The sequence below is a fragment of the Microcaecilia unicolor genome, chromosome 2 (genome assembly GCF_901765095.1).
Source record: "Microcaecilia unicolor chromosome 2, aMicUni1.1, whole genome shotgun sequence".
NCBI classification, from domain to species: domain Eukaryota; kingdom Metazoa; phylum Chordata; class Amphibia; order Gymnophiona; family Siphonopidae; genus Microcaecilia; species Microcaecilia unicolor.
Genome location: NC_044032.1, coordinates 528,049,882 through 528,072,323, shown reverse-complemented (window position 1 = coordinate 528,072,323; position 22,442 = coordinate 528,049,882). Strand labels below are relative to the sequence as shown.

Sequence of the window (22,442 nt, the reverse complement as noted above, 5' to 3'; positions counted from 1 at the left end):
GCCCCGCTCGTTCCGCTGGTCTTCCTGGCGGCACCTGCGCACCGCTCTCACCACCCTGGGAACGCCGGCCATTTTGGCATCGCCAGCGTCCCAGGGGGAGTGCTTTTCTTACGGGTGCAGGGCCCGGGAACTTGGGCCACGCCGCCCACGCCCGTATTGGTCTCTCATGACTGGACTCCGCCTCCTCGTTTTGGGCCAGCCACTCTGTGCTCCTCTGACCGGCTGACTTCTGTCTCCCTACCTTCAGGCTCCCTGCCCCTGCCAGCTGATACTTATCTTCTTGATGGGGAGGGCTACTTAAGGAGCAGCGTTCCTCACTAGCGTTGCTTCAGCTTCTACTTTGGTAGAGTGGCTTGAGCTTCTTCGTGGTTTCGTCTACTACTGCTTATTGCCTGACCTGACCTCTGCTTGGAACCCGACTACTCCCTGCTTGCTTGGTGCCTGACCTGACCTCTGCTTGGAACCCGACTATTCCCTGCTTGCTGCCTTACCTGACCTCTGCTTGATCCTGATTACCCTCCGCTTGCTGCTTGACCTGGTTCCTGCCAGATCCTGATTACCCTTTGCTTGCTGCTCGACCTGACTACTACTTGATCCTTATTATTCTCTGCTGGTTACTTGATCTAACTCGAGCTTATGTCTGAGCCCAGTAATCCCTTGCCTACTGTCTGCGGCCGTCTGACCCCTGCCGTATCCGGAAGTCCTGCGGGCCACCTGCACCTGGTGGCTTAACCCTCGGGGAACGGTGGTCCTCCCAGGTGAAGCCTCGGGGTTTGCTCGGCTGTCCGACAGAGCGCAGGCTCAATACCTCATCACTGTGCTCTGTCTGGGCAGAAGGGCTCACGAACGTGACAGATGGGTCTGAAAGAGCTGACCATCTTTGGAATCACAAATTTGAGGGAATAACGACCCTTCCTCTCTTCCGAGTTGAAAAGTGGCTCCATCACTTCCTACTGCAATAAGCACCGTAGCATAGCTTACAATGCTTGCCTTTTTGAGCCCAAATCACAAGGAGACACCAAAAAGGAATCAGAAACTGCTTCTATGAACTCCAGGGCATAATCTTGACATACCATACCTGCTGGTTGGAGGTGATGTGGGGCCACTTGGGGTGAAACCAAGTGTCTCCCACTTACTTGCTCAAGTATGCCTGAGAGGCTGTATTAGCTGCCCAGTGGCACAACCACAACCACCTCTGGGCCACCATCACAGAGGTGAACAAAGAGGAAATGTGGAACAAATCACAGAGAACATCCACAAGGAAGGCTGCATCTGACTCCAGGCTCTACGTCTGGTGATTCCTAGAGTTGAAGTGCCCAGCACAACAAAATACGAGCTACACTGCCCCCACAGATCATAGAAACATAAAACATAACGGCAGATAAAGGTCATATGGCCCATCCAGTCTGTCCATCCTCTGTAACCCCTAACTCTTCCTTTTCCTAAGCGATCCCACATGCTTATCCCATGCCTTTTTAAATTCTGACACAGTCCTCGACTCCACAACCTCCACCGGGAGGCCATTCCGTGCCTCCACCAGGGCAACGAAAATGATAATGGGGATCTAGGGCTCTTCAGCTTGGAGAAGAGAAGATTGAGGGGAGATATGAGAGAGGTCTATAAAATAATGAGTGGGGTGGAATGGGTAGACGTGAATCATTTGTTTACTCTTTCCAAAAATACTAGGACTAGGGGGCTTGCGATGAAGCTACAAAGTAGCAAATTTAATAAGAATCAGAGAAAAATTTTCTTCACTCAATGTGTAATTAAACTCTGGAATTCGTTGCCAGAGAATGTAGTAAAGGCAGTAAGCTTAGCGGGGTTTAAAAAGTGTCTGGACGGTTTCCGAAAGGAAAAGCCCATAGACCATTATTAAATTGACTTGGAGAAAATCCACTGTTTATTTCTGGGATAAGCAGCATACAATGTATTGAGCTTTTTAAGATCTTGCCAGGTATTTTTGTGACCTGGATTGGCCACTGTTAGAAACAGGATGCTGGGCTATATGGACCTTTGGTCTGTCCCAGTGTGGCAATACTTATGTACTTAGCCTAATCCCTCTTAACTTCATCGTATGTCCTCTCATTCCAAAGCTCTCCTTCAGTTGTAAAAGGCTCACTTCCTGTCTATAAATGCCCTTGGGATATTTAAATGTCTCTATCATGTCTCCTCTCTTCCAGTGTATACATGTTAAGGTTCATAAGCCTGTCCCTATATTTCTTGTGTTCAAGAGCGCGTACTAATTTGTAGCTGCCCTCTGGACCGACTCCATCCTGTTTATATCTTTTCATAGGTGCGGTCTCCAGAACTGCACACAGTACTCTAAATGAGGCCTCACCAGATACTTATACAATGGCACTATCACCTCCTTTTTCCTGCTGGTTATCCCTCTTTTTATGCACCCAAGCATCCTTCTGGCTTTGACCGTCGCTTTTTCTACCTGTTTGAAAGCTTTAAGGTCATCAGAGACAATCACCCCCAAGTCCACTCTTCCATCATACTGAAGCACTTCGCCCCCTATACTGTACCGTTCCCCTCGGATTCTTGTGACCCAAATGCATGACACTGCATTTTTTTAGGATTAAATCTTAGTTGCCAAATATCGGTCCATTCCTCCAGCTTCACTAGGTCCTTCCTCATGTCATTCACACCCTCCAGGGTGTCCACCCTGTTGCAGAGTTTGGTATCACCCGCAAAGAGACAAGCCTTACCAGACAGCCCTTCCACAATATCGCTCACAATGACGTTAAAAAAAACTGGCCTAAGGACCGATCCCTGCGGTACTCCACTGACAACATCCTTTTCTTCAAAGCAAGCTCCATTTACCACTACCCTCTAGCTATGTGGAAATAAGCCCTAAAGTAGCCGATGAGGGAAAGACCTGCTTGAGGAGTTGCTTCACTTTCCTGTCATAAGCCTCAATGAGAGCTATGCCTCAGCTGACAGCTACCACTGTCCTCTTGATCACAGTGCATCCACCTTGAAGTGGAAAAGCTTGTAGGGCAGAGCTTGCTCAAGAGCCTATAACCCCTGAGGAGACCCTTGGGAAAATGCCATTGCCAGCACCATCTGAGAAAGAATCTTGCAGAGAAGAAGAAAATTAGAAGGCCTACTGAGGCCCTAAAGGAAGGTATCCTTGGCCAAGGGCTTCGTCAGCGAAAATGCTGGAATGCACAATACCACAGTCTCTGTACCAATCGACCCAACTCCTACTGCCACAAGTGTCAGACCACTGAGGTGTCTTCCTCCTCCACCAGAAATAGGACTCTTGGCTCTGGAGAATCCCACTCTGGAGTGTGGGGAGGGGTGGGGGGGGGGGGGGAGATTCAATGCCCTCAACCAACTACCAAGGTTCCCCAGACAGGAAATCCAGTTGAAAGGAGAACTGCTCAGGACCCAAGTGTATAAAGTTCCTGCGCTTCAGCCGTTTTGGCCCCAGCAACGGGGTCCCAACTGCAGGGAGCCTACCACAGACATACTGGACCAAAGCCTGCAAAGCACTCAAGATCAGGACTTCCCTAGCTTCAAAACCTGAGGATGGAGGGCTCTGTGTTCCCCTCAAACTAGGGGATGTGCACTTTCCACTGTGCCCCACAAAATGAGGAAATGGCAGTGGCAACATCACCTGGCAAAATCGCCACATCTGTGGACCTCAAGGCAGGATCAGGTGGTGTCAGGAACCCTGTTATCCACCTCTGGGGGCTCCTCAGCCACGACCCTTGACACAGGCCATTGCATACCAAGTACAGTGCGTCATCAGCTCCTGCTAAAAGAACACTGTCAACCAGCAGGCATGCCTGCACAAGACAACAGATGTAGAGAACACGCAACCCCCCCCCCACTACCACCACTCCTTCGAGCCCCACTTTTGCTGACCACTCACCAAGATCTCTCCTGTGTCTGCTTGCTTCCTCTCCACTCCAGAGCTCTGTTCCAGTGTGTGCTTTCTTAATTAATTTTTTTTTACAAGTTATTCAAACAAGGAAATAAAGCCAGACCAAATGCAAACCTTTTTTTTAAACACTGAAAGGAAACCCAGGGGGAGGAGGAATGGAGAATGGGACCCCCCCCCCCCCCAGCAAGGGACCCAAGCCAGAAATGTACTAAGTTAAAGACCATGAGGCTACAGCTTGGGGCTGCGGAGGAAACTTCACCTCCAAGCTCAACTGGAGTAAAGGCTATATGGTCCGAACCCCAGGAGTGGTACTAGCCCATGGACTCAACCACAGGGGATCCAGGCCATGGCCTGTGTCTCACAGTCAGGCCTACCAGCACCCAGGGCCGGTCTTAGCAAGTGCGGGGTCCTGTGCAGACCAATTTCATGGGGCTCCGCCCCACCCTAGCTCCGCCCCCACCCTAGCTCCAGGGCCAGCCATCCCCTCCGATCTCCAGGACCATCCCCCTCCCTCCCAGCTCCAAGGCCTTCCTCCCTGCGCTCCAAGGCCTGCCTCCCTCCCTGCCAGGTCCAAGGTTTCCCTCCCTCCCTCCCTGCCCCAAGGCCTCCCTCCCTCCCTGCCAGCTCCAAGGCCTCCCTGCCAGCTCCAAGGCCTGCCTCCCTCCCTCCCTGCCAGCTCCAAGGCCTCCCTCCTCTCTGAATTTTAAAAGTTACCTCGTCGGGTTACAGGCAGCGGCAGGAGTGAAATGCGAGCGAGCTGGTCGGCATTTCAGGAGCCTTCCTTTCCCTCTCTGAGCTCTGGTCCCACCCTCGTGAAAACAGGAAATGAGGGCGGGACCAGAGCTGAGAGAGGGAAAGGAAGGCTCCTGAAGCGCCGACCAGCTCGCTCGCTTTTCACTCCTGCCGCTGCCTGTAACCCAACGAGGTAACTTTTAAAATTCAGATGGAGGGGGACTGGAACTCGGGCGGGCGGAGGCGTGCCACGCGCGGCCCTATGCGGTCGCCTCGCCCTAAGACCAGCCCTGCCAGCACCTATTGCACTCACCCAGACCTACATCTACTGGAGGTACAGAATACTGGAGAATTACAGCCTGCACAGCCTTTATACCAGTGATATCACTGGAATAGTTCAGTATCTCTACCTCTATCTGCTGGTAAGTAGACTGAACCCATTTAGACAAAACCAGCTGGATGAAAAGAAAAGCTCTGTTCACTTAGCAGAACTAGTATGCCAATAGTATGTTAAGTGATATTTGCGTGTAACTTTTTTTTTTTTTGGCTTTTATTTTAGTTTTTGAAAATGTTTGATCATTAATTGGATACACCATATGGAGCTTGTTCATTTCTTTCACATATGTGTATTATTATTATTGTATTATTCTAAAAACTTATAAAGATGTAAAAAAAGAAATAGTATGCCAAAACTATTTAAAGTAACATTTTTGAAACGTAAAATTATTCAAGCATCTCTTCTTACCTATCACCCTAAAAACATACCATCACCACCACCACTACCTCCACCACCACCACCACACCCAAACACACCTTTTACAAACCTCTCCTGCTTATAAAACACATCTTCCATTGGTGTACTGTGTAAAGTTGCCTCCTTCCTTCGAAAAAAAAAATAAAATAAGATATTACCACTTCAATGCTGCCTTCAGCAACAACATTCAATATAACAAGGTCCATTGTCTATTAATAGTGCACATTAAATCAATAAACAGACATCTTCAGAAGTTATGGGGCTCATTTTCAAACAAGAAAAACATCCAAAAAGTGGCACAAAGCAGGAGATGGGCTTTTTATTTTTGTCCAAAACTTCCAAATCACTATTCTTGAAACCCATTTTAAGACTTTCTATGCAGTGCATTCAAATCACAAGGGGGTGGGGGACATATTGGGGTGGGATTTGGGCATTCCAAAAACTTGGATCTTTTTTTGTCATAATGGAACAAAGCAAAAACATCCAGGGCCAAAAATTAGACGTTTTGGTCGAGACCTGTTTCAATCACAACTAAGTCACAAAAGGTGCCCTAAATGACCAGATGACCACTGGAGGGATTTAGGCATGACGCTCCCCCTCCCTTACTCCTAGTGGTCACTGACCCTCTCCCACCCCTCCAAAGATGTGAAAGAAACAGGACATACCAGCCTCTATAACAGCTTCAGATGTTATGGCCAGGCCTATTATAGCAGCAAGCAGGTCCCTAGAGTAGCCTAGTGGTCGGTGCAGTGCACTGTAGAGAAGGGGACCAGACCCATATCCCACTCTAACTGCTGTACTTGTGGTGGAAAGTGTGAGCTGTCCAAAATGTACCTACATATAGATTACATCTGCAGGCCTAAGGGCTATTGTAGTGGTGTATAGTAGGGTACAGTAAGATTTTGGTGGGTTTTGGAGGGCTCCCCATACAATATAAGGGAGTAACGATGAGATGTGTACTTAGGACCTTTTATATGAAGTCCACTGCAGCGCACCCTAGGGTATCCCACTGCTCTGCTGGGATGTCTATATATATATTTTTTTGTAACATTTGTACCCCGCGCTTTCCCACTCATGGATCCCTCCCATATGTCTCAATGGCTTGCTTTTGTGCTTTTTCCCCCTTGGACTTATTTTTTTTTTACAAAAATGGTCACTAAAGAAAAATGCACTGAGCATAAAATGACTGGAAATGACTATTTTTGAAACAAAAAGATTTTTCTGGTTCAAAAATGGCTATGTTCGCCACTTGATTTTTGGACATTTTCAGCAAATTGTCCAAAACAGGATTTAGACATCATATCGAAGATGCCTCTCCACACCAGTAAACAGACAAAATCAACCTATCAGCAAACTAAGGGGTCCTTTTACTAAGCTGCGTAAGAGCCTATGCGTGCCCAACAAGCACCAAATTTCGAGGTGCTGCTTGGCCCAGGCGATCATTTCATTTTTGATGCACATCTGATACGTGTGTCAGAAAATATTTTTATTTTCTGGTGCGCTGGTGGTAATCAGCATTTGGGCGCGCATTGACCATTACCACCCGGTTAACATGTAAGACCTTACCACTAAGTCAATGGCTGGTGGTAAGGTCTCAGACCCAAAATGGATGCACGCCAATTTTCATTTTGCCGCACGTTCATTTTCAGCCACCCAAAAAAAGGCTTTTTTTACAGGTGCGCTGAAAAATGATCCTGCGCATGGCCAAAACACACGCCTCCACCTAGGTGTGCTGAAAAATAGCCTCCGATTGTGTAGGCACATGTTTTGGCTGCGCACAGGATCGTTTTTCAACGCACCAGTAAAATAATGCCGGGGGGGGGGGGGGGGGGGCAAAAATGGATGAGCGGCAAAGTGGAAATTGGTGTGCGTCCATTTTAGGTCTGAGATCTTACTGCCAGCCATTAACTTAGCGGTAAGGTCTCACGTGTTATCTGGGTGGTAATGGTCAACTTGTGTCCAAATGCCGATTACCGCCCACACCTCAGAAAACTGGCGTGAATTGGGTGCATGTAGGCGCTTACATGGCTTAGTAAAAAAAGGACCCCTAATACCCAAAGTTCTTCACTCATTTGGGGGTTTATAAGAGAAAAACCACAAAATTTGCCAGTTAATGCTTACTAAAATTTAAACAAATAAAAGACCAAAAAGTATCCCAGAATAGTTAAGCCTATTGTATATGATGTTTGACTAATATTATGATCTTATGTCTGTTTACTAAACTGTACAATTATGTGCTTTCCCACTCATGATATGCATCAAAAATGCCTCACTAATGGGCCCTTTCACTAAAACTCAACTAAAAGCCTCATGTCCTATTTTATACCTATTAGCCACATGGCACACTAATGTATTAACACATACTAAGCTTTAGTGAAATTATTCTCATTTAACATAATGGAACACAAATTGAGATATAGTAGAATGACATATGGCATACAAGCAAAGTAGAAAAACAATCCAGAAAACTAGTGCATAATCCAAAATTTTTAGAAGTTGGGAAGAAAGCATATGATATAAAATTTAAAACTAAATTAAACATATTCATCATCTCTGATTTACAATCAGTAACAAATAAGAAAAAAAAATTGTTTTACCTTAGCATTTTCTTCCTCGAGTCCAACCTGACCAATCCAGAACATGTGGGTTATGCTCTCAGCTAGCAGATGGAGACAGTCTGTAGAGCATTAAGCTCAGCCCTATATCAATTACTGTGCAGCCACAGCTCCCCAGTAATCTCTGAATCTAACCAACCTCTTCTAAACAGACAGGGAGGATCCTGAGTCCTTCACAAGATCACCTGCTCCTGAAGATCCAACAAATCCAGATTCTCCATTCCTTACCCAGGGAAACAAACTTGGAAAGAAGAAAGAGTAAGAGGAGCCTTGCATCAGATACCAGAGCACAGGTAGGAATCTGAACTGGCCTGGTTGGTCTCAAAGAAAGAAAATCATCACGCAAGTCCAAATTTTTCCTTCCTTTCCATCCCATCAGACCAGACTACAATGCATGGGATATGGCAAAGCACTTCGCAAACCACATCTCTTCTGGCCTGAACATCCAACCTATAATGCTTCACAAAGAAATGCTGAGTGACGGCTCTTCATACCTCCACCAGTAAAATCAACTTTGACTCTGCCGAAGACACTGCCATTCCCATGGTTGAGTGGCTCATGACCCTGAAGCACATACACTAAGATAATCACTTCCTTAGTCCAATGGGTTATAGATGCCTTAGCAGCTGCTTCACCTTACCTGACCCAACCGAAAGGTGATCCAATCTGTGAAAATCTATCACAAAGTATTTCACGAGCATCCTGCAGACCTCCAAACACCTCAAGCCATCGAAATTCCTCGTCCCAATCTTCCCAAAAGAAGGGGGAGCAAGGAAACCATTTGACTGATATGAAAGGCCAAGACTACTTTTGGGAGAAAGGAAGGGACTCTTCTAATGGGCACCCAGGCTTCTGTGAACACAAAGAGAGGTCTCTGTATGACAGAGTTTGTAATTCCAAAATCCTTCTGTCTGGCTGAACAAATGCTGACCAGAAAGATGACTTTCAAGGTAAGATCCTTCAAGAAAATCAACTTCAAGAGTTCGAAGGGTGAAGCTGCCAGTCCCTGTAAAAAGAGACTGAGGCACCAGTACAAAAAAAATACATCATACCTGATGTTTTGAGTGTGCCACTCTTTTAAAGAAATGCAGAACATCTGGATAGGCCCCAATAGGACAACCTTCCAAGCAACGCCTAAAACAAGCTATAATGCCACTACCTGGACATTCAACAATGCCAAGGCCTTCCTGTAAAAACATCAAAATCTGACCTACTGACACTCTGCTAATCACTGGATCTGCATATCTCTCGAGAGGACACAGTTAAGGTGCAAGAGCCAAGCTGTATGAAAGAAGAGAGTCAGATCGTCCATGATCACTGCCCTGTGGAAGCATCAAGCCCTCTTCTACCTGAGGGCGCACCAAGTATACAAACTGGGGCATTGTGGCCAATTTGATGTCAGCAGCACTACAAACCCCAAGTACACTGCTAATCCTTGAAGACCACAGAGTAAACATATATAGAAGGCCCACTGACCACTCCTGAAGCAGGGCATCCAATCTAGCAGAGTTCTATTCCTTCCTCCAGCTGAAGAGTAGAACCATTGCATTCTGGCTTGATGCCATAAAGTCCATCACTGCTCTTCCCCAATAGCTGATGATTATGACATTGGCCCTTAGAGTCAATGACCATTCCCTGGCATATTGAGAATTCCTATGCCCTGGATATTATTGGCCAACAATGCAAGAAGATGCCACTCTGCCTACCTGAACAGCACTGAAGCTTCCTCCATTAGGGTCCAACTCTTTGTTCCCCCCTCCCCCATCGATTGACATAAGCCACTGCCATTGCATTGCCTGAAAGCACCATGTACACTTTGTTGTGCAACTTGGTCCTAAAGGAGATCAAAACTCACCTGATGGCTGTCATCTCCAGACAACTCACTGACCACCATGCCACAATATGTGTCCATCGATCCTGTGCCCCAAAGAATTAGAAGCTGGCATATTTGGTGAGAACCACCCCATAGACAACTCCATGAGTATTGGCTTCACCAGATTCCACAGGAATAACCATCATTTCAAGCTGCACCGGGCCTCCTCTTTCCAGGGAAGGTGAATGTTGTGGTGTTATGGAGACCACTGGGACTGAAGGAACGACTGAAGGGAGTACATGTGGACCCAAGCTCATGGCACTAGGTCTACTATCAATATCAATCACTGACCCCAGAACTTGCATATAATCCCAGTCTCTGGGAGACTTACTGGTCCTCAGGCCCCTTGGATGTTCCTTAAGCTTCAGTATTCTGTGATTGGTCAAGAACACTTTATCCATGTGGGTACTGAAATGAGCCCTCAGATACTCTATGCTCTATGACAGACTCAAGCAGCTTTCATTGACACTGATCACCCACCCAAAGGCCTGCAAACTCTGGACCACCCAAGAGGTAGTACATCAACTTTCCTGATCTGACCCAGCCCTTATAAGCCAGTAGTCCAAATAAGGGTGCACTTTCATGTTCTCCTTCTGTAAGGCTGCTGCTCTCACCACTATGATCTTGAAAAATGCTTGGGGTACCATGGACAGGCTGAAGGGAAACACCTAGAACTGAAAAATGGTGACCCAGGACGAAGACGACCCTGGAGCAGCTCCAAAATACAAATGTGCATGTAGGCTTCCTTAAAATCCAACATCAAGAGGATCTCTTCCAAGTGTATTGCCAAATAATGGATCACAGGGTTTCCATCCTGAAATGAAGAACTAGCAGGGCTCAATTCACTGCCTTCAGGTCCAGATTGGGATGGAAGGAGCATTCCTTTAGAGGCTGACCGAACTTCCAGCTTCGACTCTGGCAACAAAACCAGCCTGAAATCAGAGTTCAGCCATGCTTCAGTTCTGGCCAAAAATTCCAAGGCATTTTTAGTTAAAACCAACACTCCCATCCCCACTTCCCATAACCACTCTCTGCCTGCTCCCCTCCCAACACCCAAAGGCCCTCCCCCAGGCCTATCTTTAGAAGGCCTGTTGATCTAGTGGCCTCTTCAGGGCATGATCGATCCCCAGCTGCTCCTGCCTACACCAGCTTCGCAGTCAAAATGGCTGCCGCAACTTCCCATGGCAGCCTCACAAGACTGCTGCAGGCGGTCATGGCAGCCATTTTGAGATTCGAACCAGCATGGGCAGTAGCAACTAGAGATTTCAAAATGACCTCAAGTGGCCATTTTGTCTGCACAGCACACATGGACAAGAGCAACTGGGGATTGTTCCTGCCCCAGGGAGGCCACTAGACCACCTAGGCTTCTAAAGGTAGGCATAAGGAGGGCCAGTGGTTGGTGGGAGAATGACGTTTTTGGCCAGGAAGTGGATGACCAGGGGGGAACTTGTCACCTTCCACGATAGGAAGGGGTGATGGTTTCAGTTTTGGATTTGGATGAAAGTGAGTGGTGAATTTTAGCAGCAGATTTGGTTTCACCCCAAACAAAACCCCAGATTCAGTCACTCTCTATCTTCCTTCTTTGGCACAACAAAGTGAATGGAATAGTGACCTCTGTCCCAGTCCTCTGCTGGAACAGACACTACCACACCAGTGTCAAATAGGTTCTGAAGCATGGACCACACCACCAACCATTTGACCAGCATATGACACCACAAAGGTACTGATGAGCAGGTGGGAAAACTCTAGCTTGTACCAGCTCTGGATCACATCCAGGACTCACTGGAAGACCAGCATATACCATTATTCTTGTTTTGCAGCTCTCTCTTTCATTATATTTTATGTTGTAAATCACTTTGACATGTATATGAATTGCAGTATATCAAGTCTGTGAATGAACAACAAACAATGGGTCAGCTTCCTTGAAAAACACAGACAGCTAACTCCCTATCAATTCCAAGCTAACTCCCTATCAATTCTAAGCAGTCACTAGGAATCTCTCAAAGCCCCTGTGGACTTCTGTCCTTGGGACCCCTTCTTCGGTCAAAGTGAATGGAAGACACCCCCCCAACTCTGGAGCTGGAAGTACAGCATAGGACTTGTTCTGCCCTAACAGTAACTCCCTACTTCTCTGATAAGCAACTTTCCTGCAGAACACGAGGGTCCTTCACGCTCTTCATATCCTCTCCAAACAGGGAAGCCTGCTAAGCCATGTCTTTTAGGCCATGTCTACTGATCAATTCCACAACCAGAGCAGGTCCCTTGCTGAAACAGTGACTGCCATGGATTTGTCAGAGGTCCTTATAAGGTTATACAAGGCATCTGATCGAGTCCAGGAAAAGTAGGGGATGACACAATGGCCCATACAAGGCATAATAAAATGTAGAGTCTCTATATTAAGGCACCAAAAGCAGAACCCTGTCCACATCTTCAGAGTCTGCCAACCTCACCCTCTTGCCCTGGGATAGAGCATCCACAGGCATTTTGGGGGGGGGGGGGGGGGGCTGCCGAGGACCACTACGATTTCCAAAGCAAAAATGCCTTGTGGAGCAGAACACATTTGGGGGGAAAGTCTTCCAAAGTCCTACTGTGCCAGCAAGAAAGAGGGGCAGCAGCCCCTGTTGCTGCACTTCCATGGGGTATAGCAAGACAAATTCACCTTCCATACCCTGAGGCACTAGTCCTTGATCTGCCCCAATCAGTGCTGACTGCTTGGCAGAACTTTTCTGCACCCTGAGCCAAGCTGGGACTGACTCCAACAGCCAGTACACAGGCCAGAGGAGGAACTGCATCAGTTCCCCAACTGAGAGCAGAATTTCACTGAATCTTCTGGCAAATACATGAGGCAACTGTTTGGGCTCCCCCCATGCCAGCCTGACCACACTGGCCCCTGATATCCGCAGGTCAGAGCTTGGGCAAAAAACATTCACCTGTGTGGGAGAACAAATGCAGGAAACAAAAAGAATGCAGCCTATCTGCCTTGCTGCAATCTGACACCAGCCTGCTGTGCACTCTTACATGCTGCAACTCACTCGGTGGCTGTCCTAGCCTTACTGACCCACTCTACCAGGCTGCACAATACACCATCATACCCATCAAAGCCACCAACCTCTCTGAACCATGCTGGATGCAGCTCCTTAGCAAAATATCCTTCTCCACTAAGAGCCCTGGAGTCGGAGGCTTCTCTCTACCTGCACCACTCAGAAACCTCTTTACAACAGGTGGCAGACCACAACCCTAGCATACTGCTTCTGACATGGCTTGGGGGGGGGGGGGGCGCAGAATATTTCTATTTCTCCTCCTTAGAGGTCCCTCTTACCACTGCCATTTCATTTTTTTCTTCTGGTTTTTCTAAGTCCTCCTCTACATTTTTTTTCTCAAGGAAAAAGATGGGGATCCGCTTAATCCAAGGACAACTGGGCTCAGAGCAAGGAGGTATGAACTCCTTCAGGTATCCCTATAGGTGTTGCAGTCCCCCAATACGGCCAAGATGTTTTCCATTCACTTAAGCTCTACCAGAGTATGAACTCTCCAGCCAGGCTTAGGAGCACCACACCAACCCAGAACCAAAGCTGCAGGAGATGTTCATCACCATCTGCTGGAAACATAATACTGGGAAGTTATGGATATGCAGTGGCTAATAAAGGGCAAAGCTCCATCTGCTTGGCTGACGAGCATAACCCACACATACTGGACTGGACTTGTGGAATAAAAAAAGAAATTGCATTTTCCGGCACAGCCCAACTCTTGATTTTAAATACTTCCAAAGCTATGGCAAAACAAACAGAAACACTCTGACAGACTGGTGGTTAAGCTGCAGTACTATGCACTGCCATACAGAAGGCCTGGGTTTGATTCAAGGAATGTTGCTGCTATTTGGGTTTCTGCCAATTACTTGTGACCTGGCTTGGCCATTGTTGGAAACAGGATACTGGGCTAGATGAACCACTGGTCTGACCCAGTATGACTATTCCTATGTTCTTATGTTAAACACTGTAGAAGGAGGAAGCATCTCAGATTTATGAAACCACCTCTCTCCTGCAGGCTGATAACAATCTTATGTCATGATCCTGCTAAGAGTCTGTGTCTCATAATTCAAAAAGACAACAGCTTAATGTAGAACACTGTTACTCTCCTTTTAGGGCAGAACTACTTTTCCTCTTTGCATTCAACTTACTCCTTATTTGCATCCACCGTGCGTGTTCCTGAAGTGATTAGCCCTAGACTTTTATTTGCATCCTTTCTATTTCTACCCAAAACTAATCAGTACAAAATAAATAAATAATGAAGGAACAGCAAGAAAATCCTAAGCTCCAACTCACCTATGCATCTAAAATTTGACTCCTGGTGATGAAATATCAACACAAGACACCACCCGCAAAACTCTGGGATAAATGCAACTGCTGTCAGTGCAAAAGAATCCATTACAAGAGAGACACAGTAGCAGCTGCCATCACTGGGGTCTTGGCAGACAGGTAGCTGCTGCTGCTGCAAACTGAGGAACCTGCATTCTTGCAAAAGCATGGATGGCTGCCAGCAGAATCTTTGGAGAGATGAGGCTGCTGATGCTGCAGTAGGGCCCAGGTTGAGGAGAGATGCAGTAACTCCTGCCAGTGCCAGGGCGTTCACCAAGATGCAGTTGCTACCACCACTGGCACTGTACAAGGAGAGACACTAACTGTGGACTTTCTCCTGCCCCTACGTTGCCTAAAGGGAGAATGACTGCAAGAGATGGGGCAGACTATCTGGGCAGAGGGGGAAGCGGGAGAGGGTGCCTAGTGATTGAAGGGAGGTAAAACATCTAGAAAAGGAAGGGATAGTAAATGTTAGAGAAAACAGAAAATTAATGAAAAAAAAAAAGAATACAGACAAAACAAAATAATAATCAACACACACACAAATAGGCAGATTATGAAAAAAATGAAGTTCCTTAGCATCTAAAAATTGCTAAGATTTTCACTACTGAATGAAGGAGTAAATGAGTACATGGAATACAAGTTTACACTGTTTGAGGGGGTACTGTCATAACATGGTATCTATGTGAAATGTAAAAAAAACCCCACTATTTTATGCAGGCAATAAGAGGCTTCTACTGTCTTCATAAAACAGGCTCTCTGAACTATGCCTAACAGCACACACATATGCTCTCACAAAATCTACACCTGCTCCAAAGGTATGAATGTGTTTATGTATTTTATAAAATCTGTATACACATTTTATAAAATACAAATGTGAATTGTAATCACACCCCTAGAAATGCCTACACACAGACTGAACAAAAATATGCATGCTCTCGGCATGCATACTTGTACAAATGTATATGGCTCATAGAAAATGGCTATTATAAAACACATGCTTTACACACAGAAAATGCTTTATAAGATTACCTCATAAGTACATAAGTACATAAGTAGTGCCATACTGGGAAAGACCAAAGGTCCATCTAGCCCAGCATCCTGTCACCGACAGTGGCCAATCCAGGTCAAGGGCACCTGGCACGCTCCCCAAACGTAAAAACATTCCAGACAAGTTATACCTAAAAATGAGGAATTTTTCCAGTCCATTTAATAGCGGTCTATGGACTTGTCCTTTAGGAATCTATCTAACCCCTTTTTAAACTCCGTCAAGCTAACCGCCCGTACCACGTTCTCCGGCAATGAATTCCAGAGTCTAATTACACGTTGGGTGAAGAAAAATTTTCTCCGATTCGTTTTAAATTTACCACACTGTAGCTTCAACTCATGCCCTCTAGTCCTAGTATTTTTGGATAGCGTGAACAGTCGCTTCACATCCACCCGATCCATTCCACTCATTATTTTATACACTTCTATCATATCTCCCCTCAGCCGTCTCTTCTCCAAGCTGAAAAGCCCTAGCCTTCTCAGCCTCTCTTCATAGGAAAGTCGTCCCATCCCCACTATCATTTTCGTCGCCCTTCGCTGTACCTTTTCCAATTCTACTATATCTTTTTTGAGATACGGAGACCAGTACTGAACACAATACTCCAGGTGCGGTCGCACCATGGAGCGATACAACGGCATTATAACATCCGCACACCTGGGCTCCATACCCTTCTTAATAACACCCAACATTCTATTCGCTTTCCTAGCCGCAGCAGCACACTGAGCAGAAGGTTTCAGCGTATCATCGACGACGACACCCAGATCCCTTTCTTGATCCGTAACTCCTAACGCGGAACCTTGCAAGACGTAGCTATAATTCGGGTTCCTCTTACCCACATGCATCACTTTGCACTTGTCAACATTGAACTTCATCTGCCACTTGCACGCCCATTCTCCCAGTCTCGCAAGGTCCTCCTGTAATCGTTCACATTCCTCCTGTGACTTGACGACCCTGAATAATTTTGTGTCATCGGCGAATTTAATTACCTCACTAGTTATTCCCATCTCTAGGTCATTTATAAATACATTAAAAAGCAACGGACCCAGCACAGACCCCTGCGGGACCCCACTAACTACCCTCCTCCACTGAGAATACTGGCCACGCAATCCTACTCTCTGCTTCCTATCTTTCAACCAGTTCTTAATCCATAATAATACCCTACCTCCGATTCCATGACTCTGCAATTTCTTCAGGAGTCTTTCGTGCGGCACTTTGTCAAACGCCTTCTGAAAATCCAGATATACAATATCAACCGGCTCCCCATTGTCCACATGTTTGCTTACCCCCTCAAAAAAATGCATTAGATTGGTGAGGCAAGACTTCCCTTCACTAATCCGTGCTGACTTTGTCTCATCAGTCCATGTTTTTGTATATGCTCTGCAATTTTATTCTTAATAATAGCCTCCACCATCTTGCCCGGCACTGACGTCAGACTCACCGGTCTATAATTTCCCGGATCTCCTCTGGAACCTTTCTTAAAAATCGGAGTAACATTGGCTACCCTCCAGTCTTCCGGTATTACACTCGATTTTAGGGACAGATTGCATATTTCTAACAGTAGCTCCGCAAGTTCATTTTTTAGTTCTATTAATACTCTGGGATGAATACCATCAGGTCCCGGTGATTTACTACTCTTCAGCTTGCTGAACTGACCCATTACATCCTCCAAGGTTACAGAGAATTTGTTTAGTTTCTCCGACTCCCCCGCTTCAAATATTCTTTCCGGCACCGGTGTCCCCCCCAAATCCTCCTCGGTGAAGACCGAAGCAAAGAATTCATTTAATTTCTCCGCTACGGCTTTGTCCTCCTTGATCGCCCCTTTAACACCATTTTCGTCCAGCGGCCCAACCGACTCTTTGGCCGGTTTCCTGCTTTTAATGTATCTAAAAAAGTTTTTACTATGTATTTTTGCTTCCAACGCTAATTTCTTCTCAAAGTCCTTTTTTGCCCTCCTTATCTCCGCTTTGCATTTGGCTTGGCATTCCTTATGATCTATCCTGTTACTTTCAGTTGGTTCTCTTCTCCACTTTCTGAAGGATTGTTTTTTGGCTCTAATGAGAGTACAGGGGACCACAAGAACACAGCAAATATTTTTTCTTTTCTCTTCTGCTTATATAGCACCCAAAGTTTCCAGCTTCAATTTTTGATCACAAAACCAAGTTTGCCTTCCTGTGGAATAGCTCACAGAGGCTGATGTAATAAGCCATGCATAAAAAAAAGGGTGAATCAAAAGAAAAAAAAAAATAGCACACACTGTCATGTTAATATCCCACCATTTTCTGCATTGTACATAATTTTCTTCTCTTTTCCTATCACTGAATGAGCCAAACCTTGTTCGGTAGAAGACCCCCCCCCCCCCCCCTTCCCGAGGCTATTGGGCTCATTTTCGAAAGAGGAGGACTCCCATCTTTCGACATAAATCGGAAGATGGAAGTCCTTCTCCCAGGGTCGTCCAAATCAGTATAATCGAAAGCTGATTTTGGATGTCCCCAACTGCTTTCCGTCGCAGGGATGGCCAAAGTTCAAGGGGGCGTGTCGGAGGCATAGCGAAGGCGGGACTTGGGCGTGCCTAACACTTGGACGTCCTCGACCCATAACTGAAAGAAACAAGGACATCCCTGACGAACACTTGGACGACTTTACCTGGTCGTGTTTTTCTTACGACCAAGACGGAAAAAGGTGCCCAAAATGACCACCGGAGAGAATCGGGGATGACCTCCCCTTACTCCCCCAGTGGTCACTAACCCCCTCCCACCCTCAAAAAATATCTTTCAAAATATTGATTACCAGCCTCTAAGCCAGCCTCAGATGACAGCAGTATGCAGGTCCCTGGAGCAGTTTTAGTGGGTGCAGTGCACTTCAGGCAGGCGGACCCAGGCCCATCCCCCCTACCTGTTATGTTTGTGAAGGAAACAGCGAGCCCTCCAAAACCCACCACACACCCACTGTACCCACATCTAGGTGCCCCTTCACCCATAAGGGCTATGGTAGTGGTGTACAGTTGTGGGTAGTGGGTTTTAGGGGGGCTCAGCCAAGGTAAGGGAGTTATGTAACTGGGAGCAATTTATGAAGTCCACTGCATGTCAGGGGGATGGTGTCCTGGCATGTCAGGGGGACCAGTGCACTATAAATGCTGGCTCCTCCCACGACCACAGGACTTGCATTTGGTCGTTTCTGAGATGGATGTCCTTGGTTTCGAAAATCGCTGAAAATCAGAAACGCCCATGTCTATATGGACGACCATCTCTAAGAACGACCAAATTTCAGGATTTGGATGTCCCTGACCATATTATCGAAATGAAAGATGGACGTCCATCTTGTTTCAAAAATACAGGTTTCCCCACCCCTGGATCGGGACGTTTTGCGAGGACGTCCAAATCGAAACACGGATGTCCCTTTCGAAAATGCCCCTCCACCTGATGCAGGGCAACATGCACAAGGAGGCCCAAATGCTGTGTACCCCTCCCCCCCCCCCCTCACCATAGACCAATACTACTAACCTGGTCCTGCAGAGGAGTCCAGCGCCATCCTCTTCCTCCTGGGACCATCCGGAAAGATGGTTGTGCATAACTCCTAGCAGTACACTGGGAGGCACCCCTGGCCTTCCAAAGGCAGGAACAAGTAAACATTTCTCCTGCCTCTCAACCCAAGGTGAATTGGGGGTTGAGTGGGTATCTGGGACCACTATGCCACAGGGAGATTCTAACATGGTGGGGGTGGGGAGCTGTCTGAGGTCCCCTAGGCCACAAGGAATCTCTGCTAAAAAGGGTTATCTGAGGTAAAGTGCTACACACCACCTCATATGACTTTGCTCCCATGTTGGAATCTGACTTCAGTCCTGAACTAACATAAAGATTCAGTACTACAAAGCAAATAAAAACCGCACCAAAAATATCAGAAGCAATGTTCAGCCCTTTGTATGCTCACTCTGTTCCCCTTTTGTGGGAGGTGGGGGGATAAGATTAGCATGGCAAACTTAAAAGTAAACCACCACAGTGAAAGATAACCCAGATTATTATTATTGGTCTCTACAGTGGGGGTATTTTTTCAGGTATCCAATAATGACTAAAGCCCTACTTAAAAGGCACAACCTCAGCTGAGCAACAGACAGCCTACTGGTAGGAAACAGCTAATTAATTAGAATCTATCACAATTTTATAGAAACTGTAGGTCTCATAATATTAGGCCTTTACTGTAATACAAGGTCTTAACATTAGCAAATTTCTGGGAAACACCAGAATCTGGAGGCAGAGCTCTTTCAGCATCATCTCGTGTTAGCAAAAGGCAGTTTAGCAAGTTTTTAACTAAATTAAACTAAATCAAAAACATTTTTCGTTTCACGTCTGAAGCTTCTCTAAACTGACCGGGCACTGCGATATCATTTATAACTGAAAGGTACACTTTTGAGTGCTGCCTTGTGCTGACAGATCTCTGTAATATACACTCTGACCAGAATGCATTGAGGAAGATTCAAGTTTCACACATGCTCATATTGTTCCATGGAGTCTCCCTCCTTCCCCCAAACCTACTGCCCACCCATAACACCAACAGAATACAGCAAGTTTTATTTTGTGTTTTGTTGTTTTTTTAAGACACAGCTAGCTAGTTATTTATTTAGAAAACAGATGGTGAAATGTATTCATACTTGTTAATTTCTTTTCCTTGAATCCCATTAGACCAATCCACACTAATCAGTTGGGTCCCATTCCACCCCGCAGATAGAGGTAGAGATAGTGAAACATTCCAGTGACATCACCAGTATAATGGTTGGTGCAGGCTGGAATTCCTCAGTATGCCACTGCCAAAGTAGGTAACACCAGGTTACAAAAAAAAAAAAAAACCTTGGAAAAACACTGCAAAGCCCAACACCAGAACTAAAGAACTATCTGGAGGCGTCACTGATCAGAATGGTTGTCTAAGCTAGAGCTCCATGGTTTGCAGCTTACTATTAGCATTTCAACACTCCATTCTGAGCCTGCAGCAGAGCAGACACTTGCCTTTCATTGTGAAGAACTAGCCAGTATGGTGACAATAAAAAAGTCACAGACCAGAAGGAGTTTGCTTCCTTTGCTACCACCACTATATAACAGCATGCGTCCAGAAAGATGGAGCCAAGCACAGCACAGGGAAGCGAAGAGCAAGGAACCACTAGCCTCATCAGGGCTCTGGGAAATGAGAACATGGCTCCAAGAGTTAAAAAAAAAAAAAAGGACGTGGCTACTGTCCACAATGAGATAGTGGCTTTAGGTTCCAATCTGAGGAGGACCTGGCAGATCTGGGCAAGTGCCTTGAGGAAACTGAAGAGAAAGTAGAATGCCAAGGATATATCTAAGCTGCAGAAACAGATGGAAGAATTTCAGGGGACACAAGGTGAGATTTTGAACAAATTGGAGGACTTAAGAGAATCACAGGAGTACTCTGTTTCCAGGAGGTCCACAATATTCCAGAATATCAGGACTGTATTAAAATGGTACAGCGAATTGCTAGCACACTGCTGAATGATGCTGAGGACTGAACAAAACATATTAAAGACCGACCTTTGTTAATCCAACCATCATGCATATGCAACCCCCCCCCCCCCCCGCCCGTGGTGATGTCATTGCATCACATTTAAGAAATGTGTGGTTTCTCTTTCCGTTTTTCAGCATAGCACAGAGGGAAGTTTCACATCTAAGACAATTTGTTTCAGACCCGGGCCCCTGCTTTTACTGCACAGTAAGTTTTACTCTTTTTCTGCAACAGGTCTATGACATTTTTAATAGGTACATAATACACTATAGTACTGTATTTTTATTCTTCCCCTACAGATCTGTAGAAGACCACTTCTGAAATGGCAAGTCAAAAGAGGAAACAAAGTTGTTTTGTCTATAGAGCAGAAACTTGATGCTTTAAAAAAAAAAATTGACAAAGATGTGTCACGTCTGTGGCCGTGACCACCCTCAGACTTACCCTGTTTCTGGGAGTCAGTGGCTGTGCTGGCTTCTGCTTGTCTCTGTGTCTGTCTTAGTTTCTCTCTGGCTCTGTGTGCTGATTGCCTTACTGGACCACACCTGTGTGGGCTATGCCTCTTCCAAGATGGCTGCCGCCTCCTCCTCTATGCCAGTATCCAAGATGGCTCCTGCTTGTCCTTCCTGTGGGCTCACTTCCTCTGTGTGTCAAGCCTCTGTTTGGAGGCAAGGAACTTCCTGCTTCTGTCCTGCTGGTGGTGACTCATCAGTAAGTTCCTTTATAAGGAAGGCCTGTGCTTGCAGTCAGGGCCTTCGCATGGTGTCATTGTCTGGTGTCATTCCCAGAGGCCGACAGGTTAGTTAGTGTGTTGCTGCGCTGCTTCTAAGCCTGTCTTCTGTGTGGGCTTCTTGCCCTTCTGTGTGGGCTTGCCCTTCTGCTTAGTACCTGTGGGCTTCTTGCCCTTCTGTGTGGGCTAGTGCCCTACTGCTTAGTACCTGTGGGCTTCTTGCTCTTCTGTGTGGGCTAGTGCCCTTCTGCTTAGTACCTGTGGGCTTCTTGCCCTTCTGTGTGGGCTAGTGCCCTACTGCTTAGTACCTGTGGGCTTCTTGCTCTTCTGTGTGGGCTAGTGCCCTTCTGCTTAGTACCTGTGGGCTTCTTGCCCTTCTGTGTGGGCTAGTGCCCTTCGGTTCCCAGTACCTGTGGGTTGCTTGCCCTTCTGTGTAGGCTGCTAGCCTTCTGCCTTTAGTCTGTGTTTGCAGCCTGCCCTACTCCTTGCTTGTATATTCTGTGTGCACATCCTGAACCTTGTATATCCTGTGTGCACATCCTGGCTGCTAGCCCTTCTGTCTTTAGTCTGTGTTTAGAGCCTGCTGTTCAGCCCTGGTTTCTCCGTCTGTGTTGGCAGCCTGACCCACTCCTTGCTTGTATAGTCTGTGTGCACATCCTGAACCTGGTCTATCCTGTGTGCACATCCTGGCTGCTAGCCATCTGCCTTTAGTCTATGTTTAGAGCCTGCTGTTCAGCCCTGGTTTCCCTGTCTGTGTTTGCAGCCTGCCCTACTCCCTGCTTGTATATTCTGTGTGCACATCCTGAACGTTGTATATCCTGTGTGCACATCCTGGTCCCTGCTTGTTCGTCCTGAGTCCTGGTTTTGGCTAGCTAGTGTTATCCGGTTTCCCGCTCTGCCTAGCTACCTTCTGTCCCGTGTGTCTACCTTGTGCC

At 46.5% G+C, this 22,442-nt stretch overlaps 1 protein-coding gene across 8 annotated transcripts in view; it reads right to left on the bottom strand.

Moving 5' to 3' along the window:
• The window catches only part of LOC115461459 (protocadherin-7-like), a 1,080,138-nt gene that overhangs the window by 991,535 nt on the left and 66,161 nt on the right, over positions 1-22,442 (bottom strand). The window contains exon 2 of one of the 8 annotated variants that reach the window (XM_030191269.1): positions 5,441-5,508. The exons of 4 other annotated variants lie outside the window; for them this stretch is intronic. In XM_030191269.1, coding sequence (XP_030047129.1) covers positions 5,461-5,508 — 48 coding nt within the window. In that variant the 3' untranslated portion in view covers positions 5,441-5,460. The remainder of the gene's footprint in view (positions 1-5,440; positions 5,509-22,442) is intronic. 3 more of the 8 variants (XM_030191270.1, XM_030191267.1, XM_030191268.1) reach the window with 3 other exon arrangements.